Source organism: Oreochromis niloticus, linkage group LG15, assembly GCF_001858045.2.
Source record: "Oreochromis niloticus isolate F11D_XX linkage group LG15, O_niloticus_UMD_NMBU, whole genome shotgun sequence".
NCBI lineage: Eukaryota > Metazoa > Chordata > Actinopteri > Cichliformes > Cichlidae > Oreochromis > Oreochromis niloticus.
Genome location: NC_031980.2, coordinates 19,847,777 through 19,870,935, shown reverse-complemented (window position 1 = coordinate 19,870,935; position 23,159 = coordinate 19,847,777). Strand labels below are relative to the sequence as shown.

General features: G+C 40.7%; 1 protein-coding gene and 2 long non-coding RNA genes across 3 annotated transcripts in view; all 3 read right to left on the bottom strand.

The window, feature by feature from the left end:
• Nucleotides 1–21,260, bottom strand: part of LOC102076100 (plasminogen) — a 53,440-nt gene extending 32,180 nt beyond the window's left edge. Inside the window, exons 1-3 of the mRNA XM_025899223.1 lie at nucleotides 21,180–21,260; nucleotides 19,158–19,293; nucleotides 18,963–19,069 (exon numbers count right to left, since the gene is read on the bottom strand). Coding sequence (XP_025755008.1) covers nucleotides 18,963–19,069; nucleotides 19,158–19,293; nucleotides 21,180–21,228 — 292 coding nt within the window. The 5' untranslated portion in view covers nucleotides 21,229–21,260. The remainder of the gene's footprint in view (nucleotides 1–18,962; nucleotides 19,070–19,157; nucleotides 19,294–21,179) is intronic.
• LOC112842516 (uncharacterized) lies at nucleotides 5,388–8,425 on the bottom strand. The gene is made up of 4 exons (XR_003214320.1): nucleotides 8,330–8,425; nucleotides 8,090–8,230; nucleotides 7,909–8,015; nucleotides 5,388–5,526 (listed from the first exon to the last, which is right to left on the bottom strand). It is a non-coding gene; the product is annotated as an uncharacterized LOC112842516 (long non-coding RNA).
• Nucleotides 17,961–18,431, bottom strand: LOC112842517 (uncharacterized). Its single transcript, XR_003214321.1, has 2 exons — nucleotides 18,304–18,431; nucleotides 17,961–18,049 (listed from the first exon to the last, which is right to left on the bottom strand). It is a non-coding gene; the product is annotated as an uncharacterized LOC112842517 (long non-coding RNA).
• Nucleotides 21,261–23,159: the final 1,899 nt, after the last annotated feature.

The following is a 23,159-nucleotide window of genomic DNA, read 5'->3' as shown; positions in this document are numbered from 1 at the left end:
TCGGAGGCTTTCAGTTCAAGAGAGAGCGGTGGCTGTTGAAGATTATTTGGCGAAATATATAATGGTAAAGTATCAGGATATTTGATTACGGTGGTCAGGTCTGTTCAGAGGCGCAGATTTGGACAGGAAATTTATAATTTAGGGATGATACGTTGTTGAAATCGGTTTATATCTTATGCTGAATGAAAACATGGCAAAGTGAGGAAGGGAGACATTGTGCAAACGGTCTTTGATCTTTTGACGAGGTTTTCAGTGCGTTGAATGGGTGAAATTTAAGATGGTTTAAGATTTTTTGGGGCTGTTGTTTTTCATTTTAATAGAGGGAGTTTTGATAAACATGGACATGTCTAAAAGGGCCCATAGTTTTTGTAACAGTGCACTTAGGAAAAACCTGTCAGGTGATTTTGTTTTGTACTTTGATGAGCTAATAATCAGCTCTCTTTTTTCATTTTTGTTCTAAGCAGGCCTGGAAGAGAGTGAACTGACGGCGCTGACAAAATTACCAAGTACGAAAATCAGGTGGGCTTTACAGAATTATAAATTGGCTGAGGAGGAGACCTGATTGGCGGCGAGTCTCTGTCTAAAAACGGATTGTATCGATTCAATCCAGTCAAAACTATAGAGAACTATTTTCCTAAAAAGGAAAACGAAATAAAACAAATGATTGAGCTCATTTTGCTGATGTGGAGCATTTCATTATTTGCGCAGAAGGCTGCAGATCAGCAAAAATATCATGTGTGAATGCGTGTGAGTGAATGAGAGTGACTGGACTAAGGTGGGGATGAATAAATGTGGACAAATTTACCATGTGAGGAAAAGAAAGGGGATGCTTTGTTTTGCTTTTGCCATAAGCAGGACAAGTGGGAGACTTAAATCTGGGGATGCTGATGTTCCCTTGAGTGAATTTCTGTTTTATTGATTTGGGTTAGACCATATTAATACATTATAAAATGCTAAAAGGGAAACATTGTTTGATGAGATTCAAGTTACCGTTAACTGAGGTAACTCATGATTAATAACTGTTCTGTTTAAGTTTATTTTTTGCCATGACACAGACTGGATCATAAAGGGGGAGAGTTAAGTACAGGTTTTGTTTCCAGGAAGTTCCAAGGATCCAGACTTTGCATGGAGCAACGATTTGGAGAAGATTTGACATAATAATTAAATTGATTTTATTCCTTAAACACAGGTTTTCAGGGCTGGAGCAAAATACCGGAGAGGAGGATGGCTGAAGTGTTCTGAGAAATGAAATGATATGACTAACCTTTTTTCCTTTTAATTTTTTAAGCTTGGGTGAAGCATTTTGAGTTTTTTGCCACATGAGATGTGTCAAAAAAAAGAGAGGGATTTAAGATTTAATTTGTTTAATTTGAAATGGGTTTTAGTATGATTTTATAACGATTGGGGTTGTTTGATAATCTAGATATAGTAAAACTGAGGATTTGTTAAAAGAAAGGAGTAAAATGAACTGAATTAGGTTTAGAAGATAAATTGCTGGTGTTAATAAGAAGTTGTACACCAAATTTAGAGGGAAACTGTGGGAATAAAGGATATGCTTTGGGGAAAATAGTGAACATTTTATGAGAAGAAAATGTGGGATCTCTTTTTGATTTTTAGGATAAGTTGTTATAATGTAGGCTTTAGAAACAGATAGTAAATAGATTTATTTCTAGGGTAGAGGAGAGCTTTTGATGAGGATGTTAGAAGTGTTTTGAGGCCAAAGGCCTGAAATTCCTTTAGCTTTTAACTGAATTTGAGCTGGCCCTGTAACAAGTGACAGAAAAGAGGAACTGAATAGGAGTTTGGTTGTAACTAAACTGTGTGACATGTAAAATATTGAGATAACACATGCAGCTCTAAATTAGTCCTCTTATATAAAATGCAGTTACAGAATAACAAATGCTTGTTGAAGTGACTAAGTTTTTGTTTAAAACAGAAGCAAAGGGAGAAAGCTTATATATTTTGGTTAAGTCTGATAAAGTATAAGTTAGAATGAGTCATTACATTAAGAGCAGCAAAATGAAATAAAATGATATATTCAAACAGGTTATCACCCAGGAAATGGGAGTTCAAAATACAGTTAGAGTTCAGCTTTTAGCTATGATGAAATTTACTCAGGAGCTATTGATTATAGGTTTACACTTAGTCAATTAGAGTGGTTGTTTTTTCTTTGATCCTTTAGTAGAATAAGCCGTTATAATGATTTTCTTGATACACTTTCTTGTGATAGGTGACTTTAGATGAGAGGCACCTGCAGCAGCAGCGACAGTTTTGTGCATAGGATGTTGGTGATCAGATAAGGAACCAACAGGAAGCCTGCAGAGACGTGCAAGCAGTGCTTTAAGAGTTTTACAAAGGCTGAGTAATGTTACGAATACGAATACGCAATTAGGTTCATGTTTTGTGTAATATTAGGTTGAATCAAGTTTGAATAAAGAGAGCACTTGAGGAACAGAGTAAGTTAGAGCATAGTAGGGAGAAGGTTTTTATCCATCACAGTTAAGGTGAATCTAGTCTTAGACTAGGATCTACTCCGTGAATTATTAGTTTCGGTCATGCTTTTATTTGTTTTGGTGACCTCTGGATGTTATCCAGAGGTCAAGAGAGGAAGTGTGGAGGAGGAAGTATTATGTTTTGTCATTTTGATTTATTATTTTATTTTCACTTCAGATTGTTGAGTTGGGTCTATAGTTTTGGGGCTTTTGGGTGTTTTTATATTCTTATACTGAAGTCTTCAGTGGGTGAGAAGCTGACTGCAGGCTGACAGGAAATGCGTCTGCAAGCCATGCTTTTGCAGAAGTGAAACTGTTCAGAGAGCAGATGCACACTCTGTGCACCCACAGATAGACGAGACATACACACACACACTTAGTTAGAGGGATCACTGATAGGGGAAAGTTCAAATTGTTTTGCTTGGGGTTGCTTTTAGACTATATTAGGAGGAGCAAACATATTGGCAGATCTGAGAAGGAAAACCTGTGTTATGAAAATGATTTTAATCTTTTATACATGATTGCATTTGAGCTTATTAAAGAGCTGTGGCTCCTGGTCAAGTGAAGGTCAGAAACTCTTGGCGGGCGTTATGATCTGCCAATACACGGTGAGGAGGACAGGAGCTCTGAAAGGAATTGCAACACACCTGCTTACATGACATATGCCTGGAGTTATATCCTTATATCCTTATATTCTTTAGAGCTAAGAGTTAAGTTTGTATCATTTATCACTTATATCCTTTTGAGTAAGTCTTAAGTTTCATTTATGTTCAGTTTGAGTAAGTTTCCTTCATGGTTTGAGTATCATCATTTGAGTGTGACATTGAGCCTAGAAATCACACACAGTTCAGCTGTGCACGAGCACAGGCCTTATGTCTGGCTAGGACGAGGGGTGTGAGGTGAGCCGGAGTGCAGACGAGGTCATGACACATACATAGCATACACTGCAGACACACACATACACACCATAATAGATCTATTCTGGTAAGTAAGAAGTGAAGATGGGTTTTTGCTGCAATTGCAGAATTGTGCCGAAGTACTTAGAGGAAGTGCACCAGATCTCCCACAGGGAAGCGACAGCGAAGGCGAGCTGAGGGGAAGCACCGACCCGAAGACAATGTTCTTTAAAACTATGTTAAAGGTTGTTGACAGAACATTTGTGGTTTTGAGTTGACGTATGCTTTGTTTAAATCTGCCTAGCAACAGAAAAGGGGGCTGTACTATCTTAACCCTATAAAACCGTTGTCTGAATATGGTAAAGCAGTTCAATACTGATTGGGTTGTTGGACTCACACATGTGTTCATTAAAATGTCGTCTAATTGCACACCGGACCGGGTCTGTGGTTATTTATGGATTCCTCTCTCAACATTGAACCCTTAACAACTCACACAGCTCTTTTTGATGGTGTTTAGGTTTACTGATGCTAAAACCAAGCTAAGAAAGTGTTAGAGTCTGCGTGTGGAGAGAGAAGAGCGGACCAAAATGCAGACAAAATGAAGCGTGGAACATAACTAGATTTTAACGAAAAGGGAGCTGTTCATTGTGGCTGTTAAAAAGGTGCAAAACAAACCTAAAGTGGAAAAACTAAACATAAACATGAAAACCTGGCGTGGATGTGTGGATACCAGGTGTGAACACAACAGACAACCTGACAGCGGGGACATGAGAGAGCGAGGGAACGAGAGTGATACGAAGAGAGACAAAGGCTGTGTCCAAATTCAGGGGCAGCATTCTTCGGAGGCCGCATTTGTAGGCCAATTATGTCACAGCGACGCAACAAAGGCTGCCTCCTCCAAATGCGGCCGGCAAATGCGTCCTCCTTTTCCCCAGATTTGAAGGACGAGTCGAGTGTATCCTTCGTGGCCCTCTATATCCCAGGATTCTTTGCAAGTCAAAGGTTGAAGGAAATTTTTTGGGAAAAAATGGCGGACGGTCAAAGTGAAGTGGTCCAGAAATAAACTTTTAAAAGTAAGTACTGAGTTTTCATCTCAATAAATATATTGAGCGGAACAAACGTTAGCGTCTTAAAAAGTTAAATTTAGTTAACCTTCAGCTAAGTTACGTGACGTTAGTGATATCGCCACTTAAAGTGGCTCGGATGCTGTGGTTAGTTTTTGGAAGAAGCTGAGAATGGATTTTATAAGAATGTCATGTTTCTGTATCATCTCTCTCCTGTTACAGCCTCTTACCCAAACATCAGCCTGTTTAATATTCTGATATCTTCAACATCTTAAGTAACTTATACTGCACAGTTTTCTCTCCAATAAAAGAATATTTACTGCATCAGTTTGACTTCCATTTTATCTGAAACGTACAAGGATCTAATCTTTTCAGTTTATTTTTGGGATATTGCCCATAAATATAACTAAAGTTTTCAGCCAGTGGTCACTGTATATTAATATTTGTCTGCTCGACAGTCACAAGTTATAAATGATATGAAATAAAGTATATACCTTGAATTTTGACTGAAATGTAATATTTGAGACAACTGAGTTAAATTTTACCACTGAGAATTTTTTTTTTCAAAAACTGTTACACTTGTACCTTTATTTTGCTGCACTGCAGTTTTCTAAACAAAACAACCTCTTCAATGAACTTTTAACTTGGTATTCATTTCATGCCTGATTATTGAAAGACATTCCTTAAAATCCAACATAATTGGCCATTATGATTTTGCTCTCATATGTTGTAAATAGATAACGTTTTTATATCGTTCAATGTCACAGCTGTATCAAATTAAAAAAAAAATCTATTTTCTAGAAAACTATTAAAAATATCAGGTCACTAAACTGAGGCAATACTGTTATCAAAACAGAGTACACACTGAGGCAGACAACAATGCACAAACAGTTTTATAGAACTTTGCCCAGTTTTTATATCTTTCACGTTGTCATACCTGGCAGCTTGGTTTTCCTCCCTCTGTATTTCCAGCACATATTTCGTGGTCTGCAACTATATCACTGTCGCGATTACAGATTTTGTTGTCGATCACAGGGAAACCAGTTTCTTCCAGGATACGTCCACCTCCAATACCTGTCAACACACCCCTCTGCAATTATTCTCCTCATCATCTTGATAAAATGTGTTGTGATATCTTTACTGTGGGGATTGTTTGCGTAATGAATAATGCTGTTATCAGCTCTTTGTGTTTTATATTGTTGGGAACGAAGTGTTGTTTTTGTCATTTTTACTATTTCCATTTATTATTTTGTTATTACTGTCAGTACTGTTGCATCATAATCATATAGCAAGCATATGTATACAAGAAGTATTGATACAAGAGGTATTGATATTGCATTCAGATGTTCAAATATATTGGTATTATATTAGTCTTTATTACAGGAGCAGTTATAACCACTTTAAGCTGTTGAGTTGAATTTATAATCTTAAATGTTTGTATGCAGACTGCATGGTGAAAGAAAAGGCCCCACGTAGAGTAACTCCAAAATGAGACAGGAAGTTATAGGCTTTTGAAGTTGCAGGCTTTTGCAGAAGTGAAACTGAAAGCAGACTCTGAATGCAAGTACTGTGAGTAGGATATGAAACTGTATGAAGCTTTTAGTAGAGGCTTTTGATTAAAACATTTATTCAGTAGATTACATATATAGTTCCAGTTAGGTTATTATATGTAAGGATGAGCCTCTGTTCTGGTGAAAGGTCAGAAGTGCAGCGGGTGAGAGGTGAGAGCATTTAAGGGCGAGACACACATACAGACACATATAGTGAGAGAGGTCATGACACGTACGCAGTACACAGCACGCACGCGCCCCCGCACGTGCACGCACACACATATTAGATAGACTCATTTAGGTAAGAGTTTATAACTGCAAAGTTTGGGTGCGTACGTGGTAGTCTGTTCCAGGAAGTACACCAGATGTCCCAGAAGATAAGCGACAGCGAAGACAGCTGAGAGGAAGCACCTGGCTTCGACCCGAAGAAGATGTTCTGTTTTAGACTATGTTAAAAGTCATTGTGGTTTTGGAGTGACGTATGCTTTGTTTGAGTCTGCCTGGTAACAGGAAGACTGCCAACCCTATAAAGTCTTTGTTCTGACTAAAGTAGTTAGTTCGATGCTGAAATCTGCACAGCGTTCGGACTCACACATGTGTTCATTAAAATGCCATCTAATTTGCACCCGGCTGGATCTGTGGTAATTTTTGAATTCCCCCTCAATATTTTGAACCTTAACAATATCTAATGCATACTGGTCTTTTTTGATCCTCTCAAAAGTGCATTTTGTGGGGAAAAAAAGGCCTGTTTAACAAAAAATGTTCTGCAAATGATTAAACTGATTAAACTGCTGAAATGTTAAGTGTTAGCTTAACAATGGTACAGGTACAGGGTTACTATCATAAATAAATGTGCTCTAACTGGTGTATGTTCTGAATAAGAAAAAAATTGTCTCTGCTATTCTATTATTTGGCTTTTTGTGATAACTAATAGAGTACAGCCTTTTTAAAAAAAAAAAAAAAACAGGCATAGAAACATTAGTTACAACAGTCTTGTGATCAAAAATACTCTGGGACAAATTTAGTAGAGCTACATCTACAACTGGAGCTACAACTAACCAACCAATGGGACTGCACCATGAAATGATGCCATAATCAAAATGCAAAATACAAAATGAAATAGAATGGCATAGATCATAATGTAAAACAAAGAGAATGCACAGTGGAGGAATTTTAGTAGTGTATCTTGTACCGACCAAATAGTTTTTATCAATTTTACAGTCAACAAGAATTAAGATTGACATCCTACCCAACTTCATTAAACCTATGTTGCCAATTGTGGTTTGAAATTGGTTCAAATCAATGTGTAAGTGCCGTCAATCAGTACAGTACAGTCAGGGAAAAAATTATTTAAACCCTAGTTGATTTTGTGAGTTTGGCCACTAACAAAGAATCGATCAGTCTATAATTTTAATTGTAGGTAGGCTTATTTAATTAAACAATGACAGAACAATAACCAGCAAGATTTCTTCATTACCTGTATCAAAGACAGCTGTCCATAGTAGCAATCAATCTATCCACATTCCAAACTCTGCACCATGGCCAAGACCAAAGAGCTTTTCAAGGATGTCAGGGAAAAGATTGTGGACCTACACAAGGTCGCATTGAGCTACAAGACCATTGCCAAGCAGCTGAATGAGAAGGCGACAACAGTTGGTGCCATTATTCGCAAATGGAAGAACCATAAAATAACTGCCAATCTCCCCCGGTCTGGATCTCCAGGCAAGATCTCACCTCATGGAGTTTCAGTAATAATGAGAATGGTGTGGAACCAGTCCAGTCCAAATAGGCTGGGGTTCAAATAATTTTTTCCCTGACTGTATATCTAAAAAGTCAGATTTTTTTATTCTCACTCTGAAATGTAAATTATTTTCACAAAGATGCACAAGAGCACACACAAATGTACCTTGAGTCCTACCCCATCCAGTAACATAACACATTGTTCCACCAGTAACTATATAGTCCTTTTTTGGCAGACAAGCCGGCTGCACTTGGTTGTTTATCACCGCAGGTCTGAAAACACACACAAAATCAATGTTGTGTGTGTGTAATCTGATTTCACCTAGGATAATTAGGCCCATACAGACGTTGCTAGTTTGAGCAGAGCAATATTTGATCCATCTGGTCCAGTCACGATTTTCTCAAGCATCCTCACTTGTCTTGATGGCTCAGTGGCTCTAAGTGAGTGCATACCCAGCACTACCCTCACAGCTGAAGGCTGACTGGAGCTGCAGTGCATAATATGTAGAAACAAAGGGAGTAATTAATCAATTTTTGAGTAATTGCAGAATTTGATTTTCAGGTGTTAACAATGGCTTTATACTAACCTCAAGCACAAATCAGAAGTTAGGACCCACTGAGGGTGGATCAGAGTTCCTCCACAGTCTATTCTTTCACTGGTAGAAAGAGAAACAGAGATTTATACGTTTTTTGCACGAACTGGATCTGAGGAATATGTGAGTGTGAATGGTTGTCTGTCCCTGTGTGTTGGCCCTGCGACAGACTGGCGACCTGTCCAGGGTGTACCCCGCCTCTCGCCCTATGACAGCTGGGATAGGCTCCAGCGCCCCCCGCGACCCTGAAAAGGATAAGCGGAAGCGAATGGATGGATGGATGGATGGATCTGAGGTGATTCTGAGGATCATCACGAGCATGAATGGAGATTGCAAGGACATTATGAAGCTACCAAAAATGCAAAAAATTGACATGCTATCGCCCAATAATAACAAAGATCTTAACTCAATCTCAGAGAGGAGGGTTAATTAGGGGTGTGTGTGCATGTGTTTATATATTTATATTATATAGGACCTCACTGGGGTATTCTGTAATTGATACATAATTATGTTTGCATATCCTGGTATGTAGCCCACATGTATTATCACAGCAGGCATGCTGTACATCTGTCAGGTCTTGTGTGTGGAGGCGTGGAAGAGATGACCCAAACGCTGGACTCACGGTGCAGAAATGATGGGGGTTTATTGGGAGCAGGTGAACGAACAAAGCAGGAACGGTAGGAGTGACTGGCTGACTGAATAACTGAGAACTAACGGGAACAACAACATAACATCAACATCAATGACACGACAGTGAATGAGTGGAAACAGAGGACTTAAATACACAGACTGATGAGGATGATAATGAGAGACCGGTGAGTACACAGCTGAACATAATCTGGCTAATGACACGAGACAAGCTGACACAGGAAAAGAAGGAAGTGAGAACATGGAAGTGGCAAAATAAACTGAACATGAACAAAACTGAAAGCACTGGGTCAACGACCCAGGAACCCTGACAGTACCCCCCCTTCAAAGGCCGGCACCCGACGGCCAAAAGAAAGAAAAACCAGAACAGGGCGGGCGGAGGGGGCCCAGGACGGAGGGACGGAGTCCAACACAAAAACAGTTCAGGTGGGCGGCCACGCGGCCGGTGGCCGAGACGAGACAGTTCCGGTGGGCGGCCGTGAGGAAGACGGCGGCGGCCACTGAGCAGTTCCGGTGGCTGGAGACAGGCTGGGCCAGTAGGCACGGAGGCCTCTGGCTGGAGACAGGCTGGGCCAGTAGGCGCGGAAACCCCCGGCTGAGGAGCGGCCGGGCCAGCGGGTGCGGAAACCCCTGGCTGAGGAGCGGCCGGGCCAGCGGGTGCGGAAACCCCTGGCTGAGGAGCGGGAGAGCTCACAGTTGGCTCTGAATGCTGTGGCTTCGGGTCCGGGAACTGAAATGGATGGTGAATGAGTGACTGGACTACAGAAGGTGAGAGAACGGGTGACTGAACTACAGGGTGCTGGATGACAGACTGAACTGACTGGACTGGCTGGAGGACGGGCGACTGGATGACAGACTGGACTGGCTGGAGGACGGGCGACTGGATGACACACTGGACAGGCTGGAGAGGACAAGACTGGAGGACAGGAGACTGAGCTATAGGGGCCTGAGGAACAGGAGGGGACTGGACTACGGGGGCCTGGAGGACAGGAGCAGACTGGACTACAGGTGACTGGACAGGAACAGACTGGGGAGCAGGCGAGTGAACTGACTGAACTGGAAGCTGAACAGCAGGCAAGTGAACTGACTGGAGTGGAGGCTGAACAGCAGGCAAGTGAACTGACTGAAGTGGAGGCTGAACAGCAGGCAAGTGAACTGACTGAAGTGGAGGCTGAACAGCAGGCAAGTGAACTGACTGGAGTGGAGGCTGAACAGCAGGCAAGTGAACTGACTGAAGTGGAGGCTGAACAGCAGGCGAGTGAACTGACTGGAGTGGAGGCTGAACAGCAGGCGAGTGAACTGACTGGAGTGGAGGCTGAACAGCAGGCGAGTGAACTGACTGGAGTGGAGGCTGAACAGCAGGCGAGTGAACTGACTGGAGTGGAGATGCTAAGGGACGAACAGGGGGGGTGTGGCTGACGACGGAGCTGAGGCGAGTGTGGCTAATGGCTGAGCTACAGACTGAGCTAGTGACGGAGATAAAGCTACAGCCTGGGCTAGTAAAGCTGGTGCCTGAGCAGGAGAAACCTCAGCTAGCCTAACCAGGGATAGTGCAAGGGCGTGAAAGGCTGGATCAGGAGGTGGATGAAGTGGTGGACTGACGGGCGGAGAGGCTAACTCTTCTGAGCCCTTGGGGAGGTCAGGCTGAGTTCTGGCTGCCCTCAGCCTGGGCGCTGGGACAGGCACGGGAGGTGGCTGGACACCAGTCACCCCCACCCGAGAAACAGGAGCGGGTGTGGAGGTAGACTGAGTCGCAGCTGCCCTCCTCCTGGTAGCTGGCACTGGTGTGGGTGTAGGCTGGGCCCTAGTCATCTGAGGAGGTGAAACGGCTGAAGAGGAAGGCCGAATCTGGGCCACCGTGCTGGTAGGAAATGGCTGAGTGATGGGTGTGGAAATAGTGACTGGGTGTGTGATGCTGGCGGGTTTATCAGGGATTGTTCTGGTCTTTCTGCCACCACTATTTACAGTCTTTGAGGATGCAGAGCAGAAAAAATCTTCCCAGTCCACAGAATCCTCCAGGAGGGAAACATCCCATGAATCAGAGATGGGTTTATTAATGGTTTTAAGTGGAGGATCAAATGAGGAGGGTGGAAAACAGTCACTGGAGCTCACCAGCGGGAGTTGCTGAAAACAGTCCATTTTAGGGCGGCGTGTGCGCCGCTTTCTCCGTGAAGAGGAAGCGGCCGGGGTAAACAACGAAGCCTCTGGCGCGGTCGCCTCTGTTGAGCCGAGGTGGGAGGCGTAGCCGCTGTGCCATGGCGAGGTTGGAGGTTCGGCGAATGAGGCGGCGGGTGTGTGAGCGAGGAGCGGAGAGGCGAGAGAGGAAGCGGCCGCAGCGCAGCGTGAAACGTCCACTCTCCGCGGCGAATGATCCGGTGCAGGTGAGGCAGCAGGTGGACGAACGCGGCGTCTCCGAGGCCCGCCCAAAGCCAGGCGAGTTCCCTCGAAGATGTGCTCTCGCTCCGCGAAGAGCCGCTGTTTCTCCTTGAGCTTCTCCGTCCAAATGGAGAGCGCTGCCTCCTGCTGCTCAAAAAGGTCCGAGTCCGCTGGGTCAAAAGCGGGTCGTGTCATTCTGTCAGGTCTTGTGTGTGGAGGCGTGGAAGAGATGACCCAAACGCTGGACTCACGGTGCAGAAATGATGGGGGTTTATTGGGAGCAGGTGAACGAACAAAGCAGGAACGGTAGGAGTGACTGGCTGACTGAATAACTGAGAACTAACGGGAACAACAACATAACATCAACATCAATGACACGACAGTGAATGAGTGGAAACAGAGGACTTAAATACACAGACTGATGAGGATGATAATGAGAGACCGGTGAGTACACAGCTGAACATAATCTGGCTAATGACACGAGACAAGCTGACACAGGAAAAGAAGGAAGTGAGAACATGGAAGTGGCAAAATAAACTGAACATGAACAAAACTGAAAGCACTGGGTCAACGACCCAGGAACCCTGACAACATCGAATGACCAGCAGATGACATTACTTCCAAATGAGCTGTCAAACAGGGCATCGTGTGATCTGCCTTTTGGGGAAGCAATTTGCCGGAAAGATTCAACACATTCATGGAGCTTCATCACACCATCATTATTGAGGACCATATTCTGCACCTCCATTGCTGAGGGTGCTCTAAGGAGCTTTGGCTACAATATGGTTGGTGCTTGTCGTGGTGGTAGTCCCCGATTGGACATCGGAGAGGAATGGAGCCATAAAGTTGAGTCCTATCACGGTTGGTTAGTCTGTGGGCTGAGTGGAGCACAGCTCTGGGGGGAGCTTAAGCAAAATCTTGGGTGTAAGTTTGGTGAGACAATGGAAAAAGACTTTCAGTCTGTCTCGTAGTGATCCTGGCAAACGGTCAAGCAAAGCAACTCAGGCAGGGAGAGTGTCTATTTATAAGGTGTATAGTGCAGGTAAGGTGCTGGCTGACTTCATCTGAGAATATAATCAGGTCCTGGAAGGAATACTTCAAGTACCTTCGGAATCCCACTGACAAGCTTTCTCTAGAGGAAGCAGAGTCTGGAAACAAGGGTGATGACTCGCTCATCACCTGGAGCAAGATAACTGGGATAATTAACCTGTTAAAACCCCATTACATCGTTTGTCAGTCAAACTTCTAGGTCAAATTACCATAACTCTTAAACCATTGGCGCAATCAAAAAATTCTGTTCCTGAAAGCAATAACACAAATAACATAGAATAACACAGCAAATAACACAGAAAACAACAAAGTAAATAGCCAAAACAAAACAAAAAAACAGTACAAGAACCCAAATGCCTGATAAAATGTCTGTTTTCTGTAGAGCTGCTGCTTTCAGGAACTGAAACTAACCAACTACAGGGAGATCCCACTCCTGGGCCTCCCAGACCAAATCTATGCCAGGGTACTGGAAAGGGGAATTCATCCATTTGTCAAACATCAGATGCAGAAGGAACAATGCAATATTCGTCCTTTTGTGGAACAGCTATTCATTCTCTTAAGAATGTTTGATGGTGCGACTGGACTTCTTTTAAGTTTTTCTTGTAGATGTTTCACCTTTCATCTCAGTAACTTCTTTAGTTCTATCACCCCAACAGACCACTTCACTCTCAGACTGCTTACTTGTGGTTCCTAGGATATTTAAAAAGCAGAATGGGATCATGGAATCAGGGAATCATTAGTGGCTATTACTCTAAGGTTGCCTTCTAGTATGTTTTTTTGTCCTGTTTCTCTGCCCTGCCCCCCAACCAGTTGTGGCAGATGGCTACCCCTCCGTCGACAACTGTCGGCAAGTTGTCAAGTCGCCAACTGTCACCCAGTCCTGGCTCAAATGGGATTGTTTGATTGTTGGGATTTTCTCTGTATTATTGTAGAGTCTCTATCTTACAATGTAAAACACCTTGAGGCGAATGCTGTTGTGATTTGGTGCTACATAAATAAAACAGAATTGAATTGAATTGAATGAGGGCAGAGTCAGGGATCAATAAATGGACTTAGGCCGTGGCTGCTGTGATATGGACACTGTGCTGTGAAGAGAGCAGAACGTAAATGTGAAGCTGTTGATTTCCTGGCTGATCTATGCCCCTACCCTCACCTTTAGTCACGAGCTTTGGGTAGTGACTGACTACAGATATAAACAGCAGAAATCAGCTTTCTCTGAAGAGTGGCTGGCCTGTTCATTAGAGATAGAGTTCTGCCATTCGAAAGGGGCTCAGAGTACAGATGCTAGTCCCCCATATCAAAAAGAGACAACTAAGGTTGTTTGGGAAGCTGGTTGGCTGCCAGGATATGTGTGGATGAATAAAAAAAAAATAAAAATAAAAATAAAGCATGCTTAATTTTGATTTCATCACAAACAATGTTCATGTACCACAGTCAGGGATCTTGCAGTAGTCCCATTTCTTGTTGCTGTCAGTGGTGTAGCACCACGGTCCATTCGCATCACTATCTGGGTTTCTGCAGCTCTGACAATAGACAGAGGAGGAGCACTCAAAAAAACATTGTTTTACCCTCATAAACATGAAGCAAAGATGTTGACTAAAATCCAACTGAATATGCAAAGTCAAAGGTTCATTTATTCAAATAATTTATAGTGAAATTAAATTTACTTCACATGAACTAAATGTATATCAATCAACTACATTTTACTTGACTAGATTCTATTCAATGTAATCTTTTATATTGTACTTCTGTCCTTGCCCCAAAGAGTTTATATAGCAACACCTACACACTTACATTGCCTTCCAAACCTTTGTTTGGATGCGTCTCTGGGGTGAAGCTGTAATGTCTATGAGGAGTCTGAGAACTCCACGCCTGGCATGTCACACCATTCGCAGTAAGAGAAGTTGGACCTCGGTATGTTTCTCCATTTCCAATCTTGCAGTCTAAAACTGAAGCAAAGAATCAGGAAGACAGAACGAAGGATAAAAAACAAACAAAGTGATAAGTACGCAAAATGTGACGAAATCACAAATGCAAATTTATATAGTTGATTCACTTTGTGATTGAGTCTGGGTGTCAGTAGGACTGATTGCTGAAGGTCTGACAGAGCATCTCTTCAAGTTGCAGTACTCCCAACGGACACCGGGGTCTGTAGTGAAGCACCAGGGAGCTTGGTCGTCATCAGGGTTCCTGCACAGATTCCCTCTGAGGTCCCTGTTGCAAAAAAGACTTGATACTTCAGAACATCCACCTACTAAACAGGTTTTTTTATGTAATATTAATTTCTGGTATAAGAAGTTAAGATGTACATCAGTACTAGAACAGATAACTGCTGTTTTTGGTTTAAACAGTCCTAATACTTGGAGAGGAAATAAATATTTTTATTGAAATTAGTGTGAGATCAACCTCATCTGGAGATATCGTGCTCAGTCGTTCATGTTTTCATTCTGTGGAGATATCATCTGAATTTCAGGAGCGGGACCACTCCTCCTTCACGCCCCTTCCGACCTCAGACTATAAATGCCCCCTTCTCCAATACCCGCTGTTCTCATTTTCATACCCCACCCTTCCCCCCCATTTTCCCTCTCTTCTCCTCTTCTCCTCCTCCCTTCCTTCATTCACTTCTCGCTAGTACATGGGGATCTGCCCGACCCAGGAGCCGTCGCCAGTCCCCTTCGAGGCCTTCCCCAAACCGCAGCACCAGTTCATACTTCCTCATCCCTCATCACTCATCATTCTGAAGTTGTGGTCCCAGCTAGTGAAGCACAAAGTTTCTCAAAAGTGACAGCCCATCTAGTGGGTACAACCTGTCTCATCTTTAAAACTACTAAGCTCTTGTAGTTGTATATGAGCCTGCTGTATCTTAAACATGTGATGCTTACGCATTAGGATAGACCACTGGAGTTCTGCTATGTCTGTGAGGAACCATGGAGCGCCATCTTTGACATTTTTTCCCACTGATGGTCTCTGATGTTATACCCCGATAACTGGAACCGTTCCCCTCATAGCAATCTTCCTCATCTGCAGGGGTCACTGGAGGATCCACAGCTAGAGATAAGGAAAGACAAAAAATTCCTGGATGCGTTTTTGTGTGAAAAAGAAAGAGGAGATAAGCTGACTAATATTATACCTGATGTAGGTGCTTCCCCACACAGTGGCACGTTGCAGAACTCCCAATCAGTGTCAGGGTCAGTTGTGTAGCACCAGGGGAACAACTTATTGTCAGGGTTACGACAGTAATTAGCATCCAGACCTCTGAAAAAGATGAGCACGGAAAAACACAGCAATGAGGCCATGAAAACAAACTTAATGCAGGCATGTTAATGAAGTTTTAGTAATCTACAGCAACTTGATGGATTATTTAAATTGAAAATAAGTTGTACAAATTACTTCCCCAAAATGATGACTACATGGTGAAAGGGGGCTTTACAAATGTATATCAGGCTGGTAGAGGACACCACTGCTGATGAAGTCACTCCTCATAACCTTAAAGGTACTGACTCAATTTTTACATCTTCTCTTGTATAAACTGGATAGACCCTGAAATAACAACTCATGGATTATTTTAGCTCTACTATTTAACAAGAGATAACTCTTAGCAATTCTCTATATTGCTGAAGTCAAACTCTTACAGGGATTTTGCTTTGACATTGCTTTCTAATGGCTTAAACACTATAGACAGAGTTCATTATGGACAAAAAGTTTCTAAATCTTGTAGTTTATTCTCATATCTTTGTTTTTCTCCTGTGATTCCCATGTTGCAGCTGAAAACTATTAATCAAACCTACAAATTGAAAAGTCCCACTAATATTTTCTGCACAACATTAATATCACAGAGAGTGGACACTGATTTCTGGTTACGACTCTTACTTGTAAGGGCAGTTTTCTGGGATTTGGTGGTGTTTATGTGGCGTCTGAGCTGACCATCTCTGGCACGTTTTGCCAGTCACAGTTACAGCAATCGTTCCCCGGTACGCTACACCTATATCAGTGATGCAGTCCATCTCTGGGATGAGGGTGGGAGGCTCAGTAGCTGAGGACATAAGATATGATAGAAAATAGAAAAAACAAGTCAAACATATATATTATATTATGTAAAACATATAAGCATGTATATTTATGAAGCATTAAACCCTATTGCAAACATTTTGTTCAATTCAATTCAATTCAATTCACTTTTATTTATATTGCACCAAATCACAACAACAGTCGCCTCAAGGCGCTTCATATTGTAAGGTAGACCCTACAATAATACATACAGAGAAGAACCCAAATGACCCCCTATGAGCAAGCACTTCTTTGGTGACAGTGGGAAGGAAAAACTCCCTTTTAACAGGAAGAAACCTCCGGCAGAATCAGGCTCAGGGAGGGGCGACCATCTGCTGCGACCGGTTGGGGTGAGAGAAGGAAGAAAGGATAGGATTTTGTAAACTTTGTTTCAAAGCTGCTATAAAATATATTGCTTATTGTTACACTTCCTTTTACTTATGCCTTTCAAAGGTAGCAGGTGCTGGAAGATGGTGATATTCATTTAACTTGGTTCTTGTATTTTGGCTACAAGCTGCAGATTTTACCATTACCATTTTACCAGGTTTTACCATAAAAAGGAATTAAATATATATATTAACTATATTCAGTTGAATTTAATTGACCTTTAATATAATAAATATTAAAATGTTTTTAGTACAATAATTTGGCATTTGATATCTAAAATAATGTTTTGAAATTGAAATTAATATTTTTAGGAAAAAAGTCTTGTCAATTCCACAGATTGTGATGCAGGGACAGCTTTTATTGATTCTGTAGAGATAAAGGGAAGTCCCCTAAAACTGCAACTGTTAAATAGTTGAAATTTGGATTCTCAACATAAGAAACTTAACCAAAGATTTATGGGTAAAAAAACAAAAGCAAACGGATATATACTGTATAGGGTAGGCCTGTTCGACCGTTCATTAAGACAAAAAGCTAATCAGATGAGCAAATCACATGGCAGCAACTCAGCTCATTTAGGCATGTACACATGGACTAGACAACCTTGTAATGCTCATACCAAGCATCAGAATGAAGAACAAAGTGACTTACTGCAGCGTGGTATGGAGCAGTACTCCCATCGTTTGGATGGGCTGGTGGTGTAGCACCATGGTCGGGGTTCTCTATCTGAGTTTCTGCAGTAGTTCTCCTCAAGATAATTAAAACTGTAAACAACCATAAACAGAAGCGTAATAGAGTAAATTGCTGCCCCCCAGTGATAAAAATACAGAAGTGCCTGTTACAGGGCTAGTTCATGGTTGACCAGCCTATAACAAGAAAACATGTACACAAATAAGGGGAAAAGAGTTTGAGGTTTTTATGTTCTGCTGTTTACAGTTAAACACGTATCCATGTCCTTCCTTCCTGATCATTTCTAAGAGTCTAACCAAGAATATCACAAGAAGTATTTACACTTTAGCTTAACTTCTGGAAAATGTCTTGAAGATCCAGAACAGGCTCAATATATCTCATAAAGATTCTGCACTTACCTGCTGGGATGGTAGCCATGGCTGTGAGGTTCCTGGGAGTCCCAGCGTTGGCAGGTGAAGCCGTTTTCAGTAGTGGAGATGTTTCCTCTGTAGTCCTCACCATTGCAGTACATACAGTCCTCTATGAAAAGACACTGATGTCTCTGATATGTCATGACATGCATAATATCTAATGTTGTTCCAGAACCAAAACATTTTCAGAATACTGTATAGTGTCTACATTTCACTGATTAGCCACTTTAAATGTTTTAGACAGCAAATGAGGATGGTGGAAAGTGAAAGAGTTGCCAGAGGATAATTAGACATGCATTTAGGACTAAATAAAAATGAAATAAAACAAAATGAAGTAAAGGATAAAGGATTTATGTATGTTACCAGTGCAGCTGGGTATGTCACAGTACTCCCAGCGGGTGTTGGGGTCAGTGGTGTAACACCAGGGTCCATCACTTAACTCATCAGGGTTTCTGCAGAAGTTGGACTCCAGATCTTGGTTGTTTTCTGGTGCAAATCTGCAGCAGAAAAATTCAGAAAAATTTAAAAAAGATTATAAAGATATGAAGGAATGATATAAAATCAAACAAAAGCATGTGATTACATACAATACATCATGTGGGTAGTCTGAATTCCATCTCTGACAGACCTTTCCTGATCTTGTAATGGACTTTGTTCCTCTGTAATCTATTCCTTTCCCATTTACACACTCCAGAAGGTATTCTAGAAATGAAAAGAAAAAAAAGAAACAAAATATAGAGCAATGATAAGCAACTTCTTTCTAACATATTTGACCTGATCCCATTACTGTGATGTTGTATTCAACCAAACTGAACCACAGCACCAGTGTTTAACTTGCTGTCTGTCTTTACTTTGTTTGCAAAACCACTCAAGACGTCATCATTATGCATTAAAGTTGGAGTTAAAGTTGGAGTTAAAGTTAACTCCAAAGCAGAATATTCACTTTAGACAAAGAAAAGGACATTATGAAAAAAGAGGCTTTAATTTTATAATGTTTCTTCAGGGAAACTTAGGTTCATTACCATTTCTTTCATATAAAGCTGTGCTGCTTCTGCGCATGATACTCCCTGTTTTAGAGTTTGCACCTGCTGTCCAACACTCTTGGTCCTTTTGAGCATACATAAAAGACCTGTGGAAACAAACAAGTATGTGTTTCTGAGTGTGATATAAGTTCTGATGCCCAGAATGAAAATAGTTAGTGTCAGATGTGAACTTACTTGCAACTGAAGGATGTTTCATTCTTACATTTGGTGGCACATTCAGCCAAAGTGTTAACTGAATACTGTTTCCTGTTCTGTGAGGAGATCCATGCCCCGTCAGTTTTTAAGTACCCCTTCACCTCAGCACCACCAACTGCAATCGCATGCAAAAAAAACTTTCTTTTCACTCACTGTGGGAAATAGCTAAGTTAAAAAAAAGTAATGAAATGAAAACGTTATCAGAATATCAGTATCAGAGTAACCATAGCAGAGTCTCAGCATGATAAAGAACACAGTTACTAACAGGACATTCAAAATTTAAAAATACAAGTGAGGGCCCAGAAGGTCTCTCCTGAGGTTATAACATATAAAGAGCTGTCAGGGTGAACACTGAAAAGTGACCACTGCAGTCAGAATCTCTGTTTCTCATGATGTGTTTTTAATTTATCTTTGATGTTTTTCATACTTTGTGGTGAATCAAATCAATTTTATTTATACAGCACCAAATCACAACAACAGTCTCCTCAATGGGCTTTAAATTGTAAGGTAGACCCTACAATAATGCATACATGTAATAATACATACATACAGGCAGCTGTTGTTCCACTCCCCTTTCCCAGAGTACTTTTCAACAAATTATCATTGAAGACATGCATAAGGTCAACCACGTGGAGTTCAAAACCACTCTCCTTAGGCTATGCATAAGCAAACACCTGACTTTTTCTTTTTAAGTGCCCTTTCTAACGGTCCCTTTCCCCCTCTGTTTTTCTTTTCCTTCCTCTCTTTCTTTCTCTCTTTCCTATCCCCCAGCCATGTCTGTCCCGTCTGTAACAACTGAAAATAAAATAGAATAAAATAAACAAATAATAACAACAAAGGCCGATCAAATGGACCAATACGGCAAGGCCGTGATGATCCACTCGGTAAAGTAAATCCATTGGGTATCTTTGTGTTCCTTCAGACAACAATTTTGATGGCTAAAGAACCTAACAGGACAGGCAAAAAAAAAAAAAAGCAAACAAACACCCGACTCAGCCACTGTTCCATAAATTAAGCATTCAGCAGTCATTGTGCATTGATTTAGCTCTTGTATGTTTCACCTGTTTCATATATTTAACATTTAAAAATTCTGAAAAGAACAGCACAAAATATCTAAATCAAGACTAAGTTGCAATTCAGTGAGCCACAAGAAGATGGTAGTCACAGATGACCACAAATTTTCCATGTTCCATTTGTTAAAACCAGCTGAAGGTCAGTGGTTCAATCCCAGGCTGCTCCAGGCTGCATGCCAAATATCCTGGGGCAAGATACTAACCCCATGTTTGCCTACTGGTACCAGTGTCCGGCAGCCTTGCCTCTGTCAGTGCGCCCCAGGGTAGCTGTGGCTACAATGTAGCTTGCCATCACCAGTGTGTGAATGACTGAATGTAGTGTGAAGCGCTTTGGGGTCCTTAGAGACTAAGTAAAGTGCTATACAAATGCAGGTCATTTACCATATGTACTAGCCAGAACAAATAAAGAAAAACCAACAAACATTAAACCAAAACAAAAGCAGTCACAATTGCCTTGGCATGAGAGATCACATTTAAAGCTAAAACTTTAGCCTTTTTTAAAATTTTTGACCTGTTTTGACAACAGACAGTTGTTTCTCTTTGGCTGATTCCTTGTTATCTAAAAGAGAGGAACCGGTGCTGATCAGTCATTATCTTGTGCTGTAAGAGGTTTGTCAGTGTTCATCTTTTAAATACAACAAAACAAAAATAAAACCATTTATGTAGGGGAAAAAAGCATGGAAAATCAACAGATTTAAGCCTGACTTTGCTTCTGCTTTCAGTCTGTGTCTCAATAGCAAAATGAACAAAAACTGTTTTTGGTGCATGCATACTTTTCTCTTGCATGAATCAATAGCAAAATAGCTTTGAAAGAATTTGAAAGTTGGCAAGGTGCTGTCACAATGAAGCTAACCATTGCCACTTATTACCACTCAGGCAAGTACACATTTATTCATAATTATTATTTACAGATGCAAGTGTAACTTACCTGTGCCTATCAAGGCTCCCAGGATTAAAGCTGCTGAGTACAGGCCCATGGTAAGAGACTATTACGAGCAGTTCATCATCGAGATAGCTCCTAGTATGTCGTTGGGCTCCTTTTAACATGGCAGGAACACAAATAGGGCAAGGAAAGTGTTAGTTAATTATTTTCATTACAAGGACAGTAAAAGAACAACAGCTCAAAATCCATGTTTATGAAGTCAATGAAAATTGTTGCATCAGAAAAATCACAGTACATCATTCTCAGTTATGTGTTGCATATCTTAAGATATTTTTGTCTGCACAATGTGTTGTTTAATTCTGAAATATTTTCCAGCTATATAGCAATGCAAATAGGAGAGTAAGGAGAGAACCCCAGAACGACTGGCTTCTTGACCTACTTAATCGTCATGCCAATCACATTGAGTGTAGGAAAGAACTCCGAAACTCTGACCTCTTTAGACATCATGTGAGTTTTTGTATTTTCCTTTTGCTTTCCAGTACTTAGTACTTAGTAATAAACTTTTAATTAGCTAAGAGCTGAATCAGAGCAATACCAGTTTTATACTTTTAATTTTTTTTCTTTGTATTTTCTTTTCAGTTCAGTGTAGTTTCATTACTTCATAGAGTTGGTTTGCTCATATTATGTCTTTTTACTTTTAGTTTAATTATTATCAGTTTGAGTTATTTTGCATTTTTTTAGAATGTTAATTTCAATTAAATTAAACACCTTCTGAAAGCTTGTGACTCCATGTTAAACGTTAAATCCCAGTTTAAATGAAGCATCAGTACCTCCTTATTCTTAATGTGTTATCAGTTCAAAGGAACAAAACATTCATTCTAGTTTTACAAGTAAACAATATTGTTTGAGTTGTTATTTTTAATGTAAATTTTGAATTTTGAATTCAGTCAATACTTCATTTTCAAGCCTTCTTTAAGTTTCACAATTTGACTTTCTACAATAACTTTTATTAGAATAAATAAAGTCATCTATCTTCTTACTATAATGATAAATGTATGTATATATGTCTGTACCCTGTGAATGAAAAATTGTGCAACCATCATCACACATGCAGAAATTATTGGCATGTTTTTAAAAAAGATTTATTGTGAATACCAGTTCTTTTGATTTTCACATTCATCATCACCCCCTTAAAAATGTGATGTTATGCTCTCCATTTGCATTTGTTTGGATCTTATTCAGTGTAGATAACTTCATGGTCACCAAAATTTAGGTCACCATTAAATATGTAATGAAGAACTGGAAAAACGCCAAAGTACTGAAAACCCCCCAAAACAACAACACACGTAGGGCAGCAAAAACACGCCCCATAACTGAGTTTTGCCAGTAATGATAATGACTGTGTTACTGGAACACCATCATCAGTCTTCCGATAACTGCTACATGACCTAAAATTAAATCAACATCAATAGTTAATCTTCAGCTGGAAGCGGCCAGTGCCCCTCCACCGCAAACATAGGATTACCAAACAACCTGGAACAAGTAATTAGCGTTTCACTGCACCAGTCTTCCTCCAAAAATCTTCTCAGTAATGTACCTCAACCTAATATCTCATCATCTACAGTATATACAGTTGAGGAAATAATTATTCGATCCTCTGCTGAATTTGTAAATGTATTCACTTACTAGGAAATGCACAGTCTCTAATTTGTATTCATTTGTATTTTAGTGAAACACTTATTTGATCCTCCAAGTAAAACATGACTTAACCCTTTAAGACCTACCATACAGCCAAGTTCGCCAGAGCTTATCTTTATATTTTTACATGCTGTACTGCCATTTTTTGGGAGCATTTCAAGTTCCTATACATCAATACAACCGTTATATCCCAAATTTTAATAATATGTATGCATTAAGTCCATAGTAACTACATAAATTGCTACAAAGTGCAATAAACTACAAAAAAATTGAAAATCGTTTTAGTTCTTTTTTTCATATATTTCTAGTTAGAGGAGTTTAAGAGGT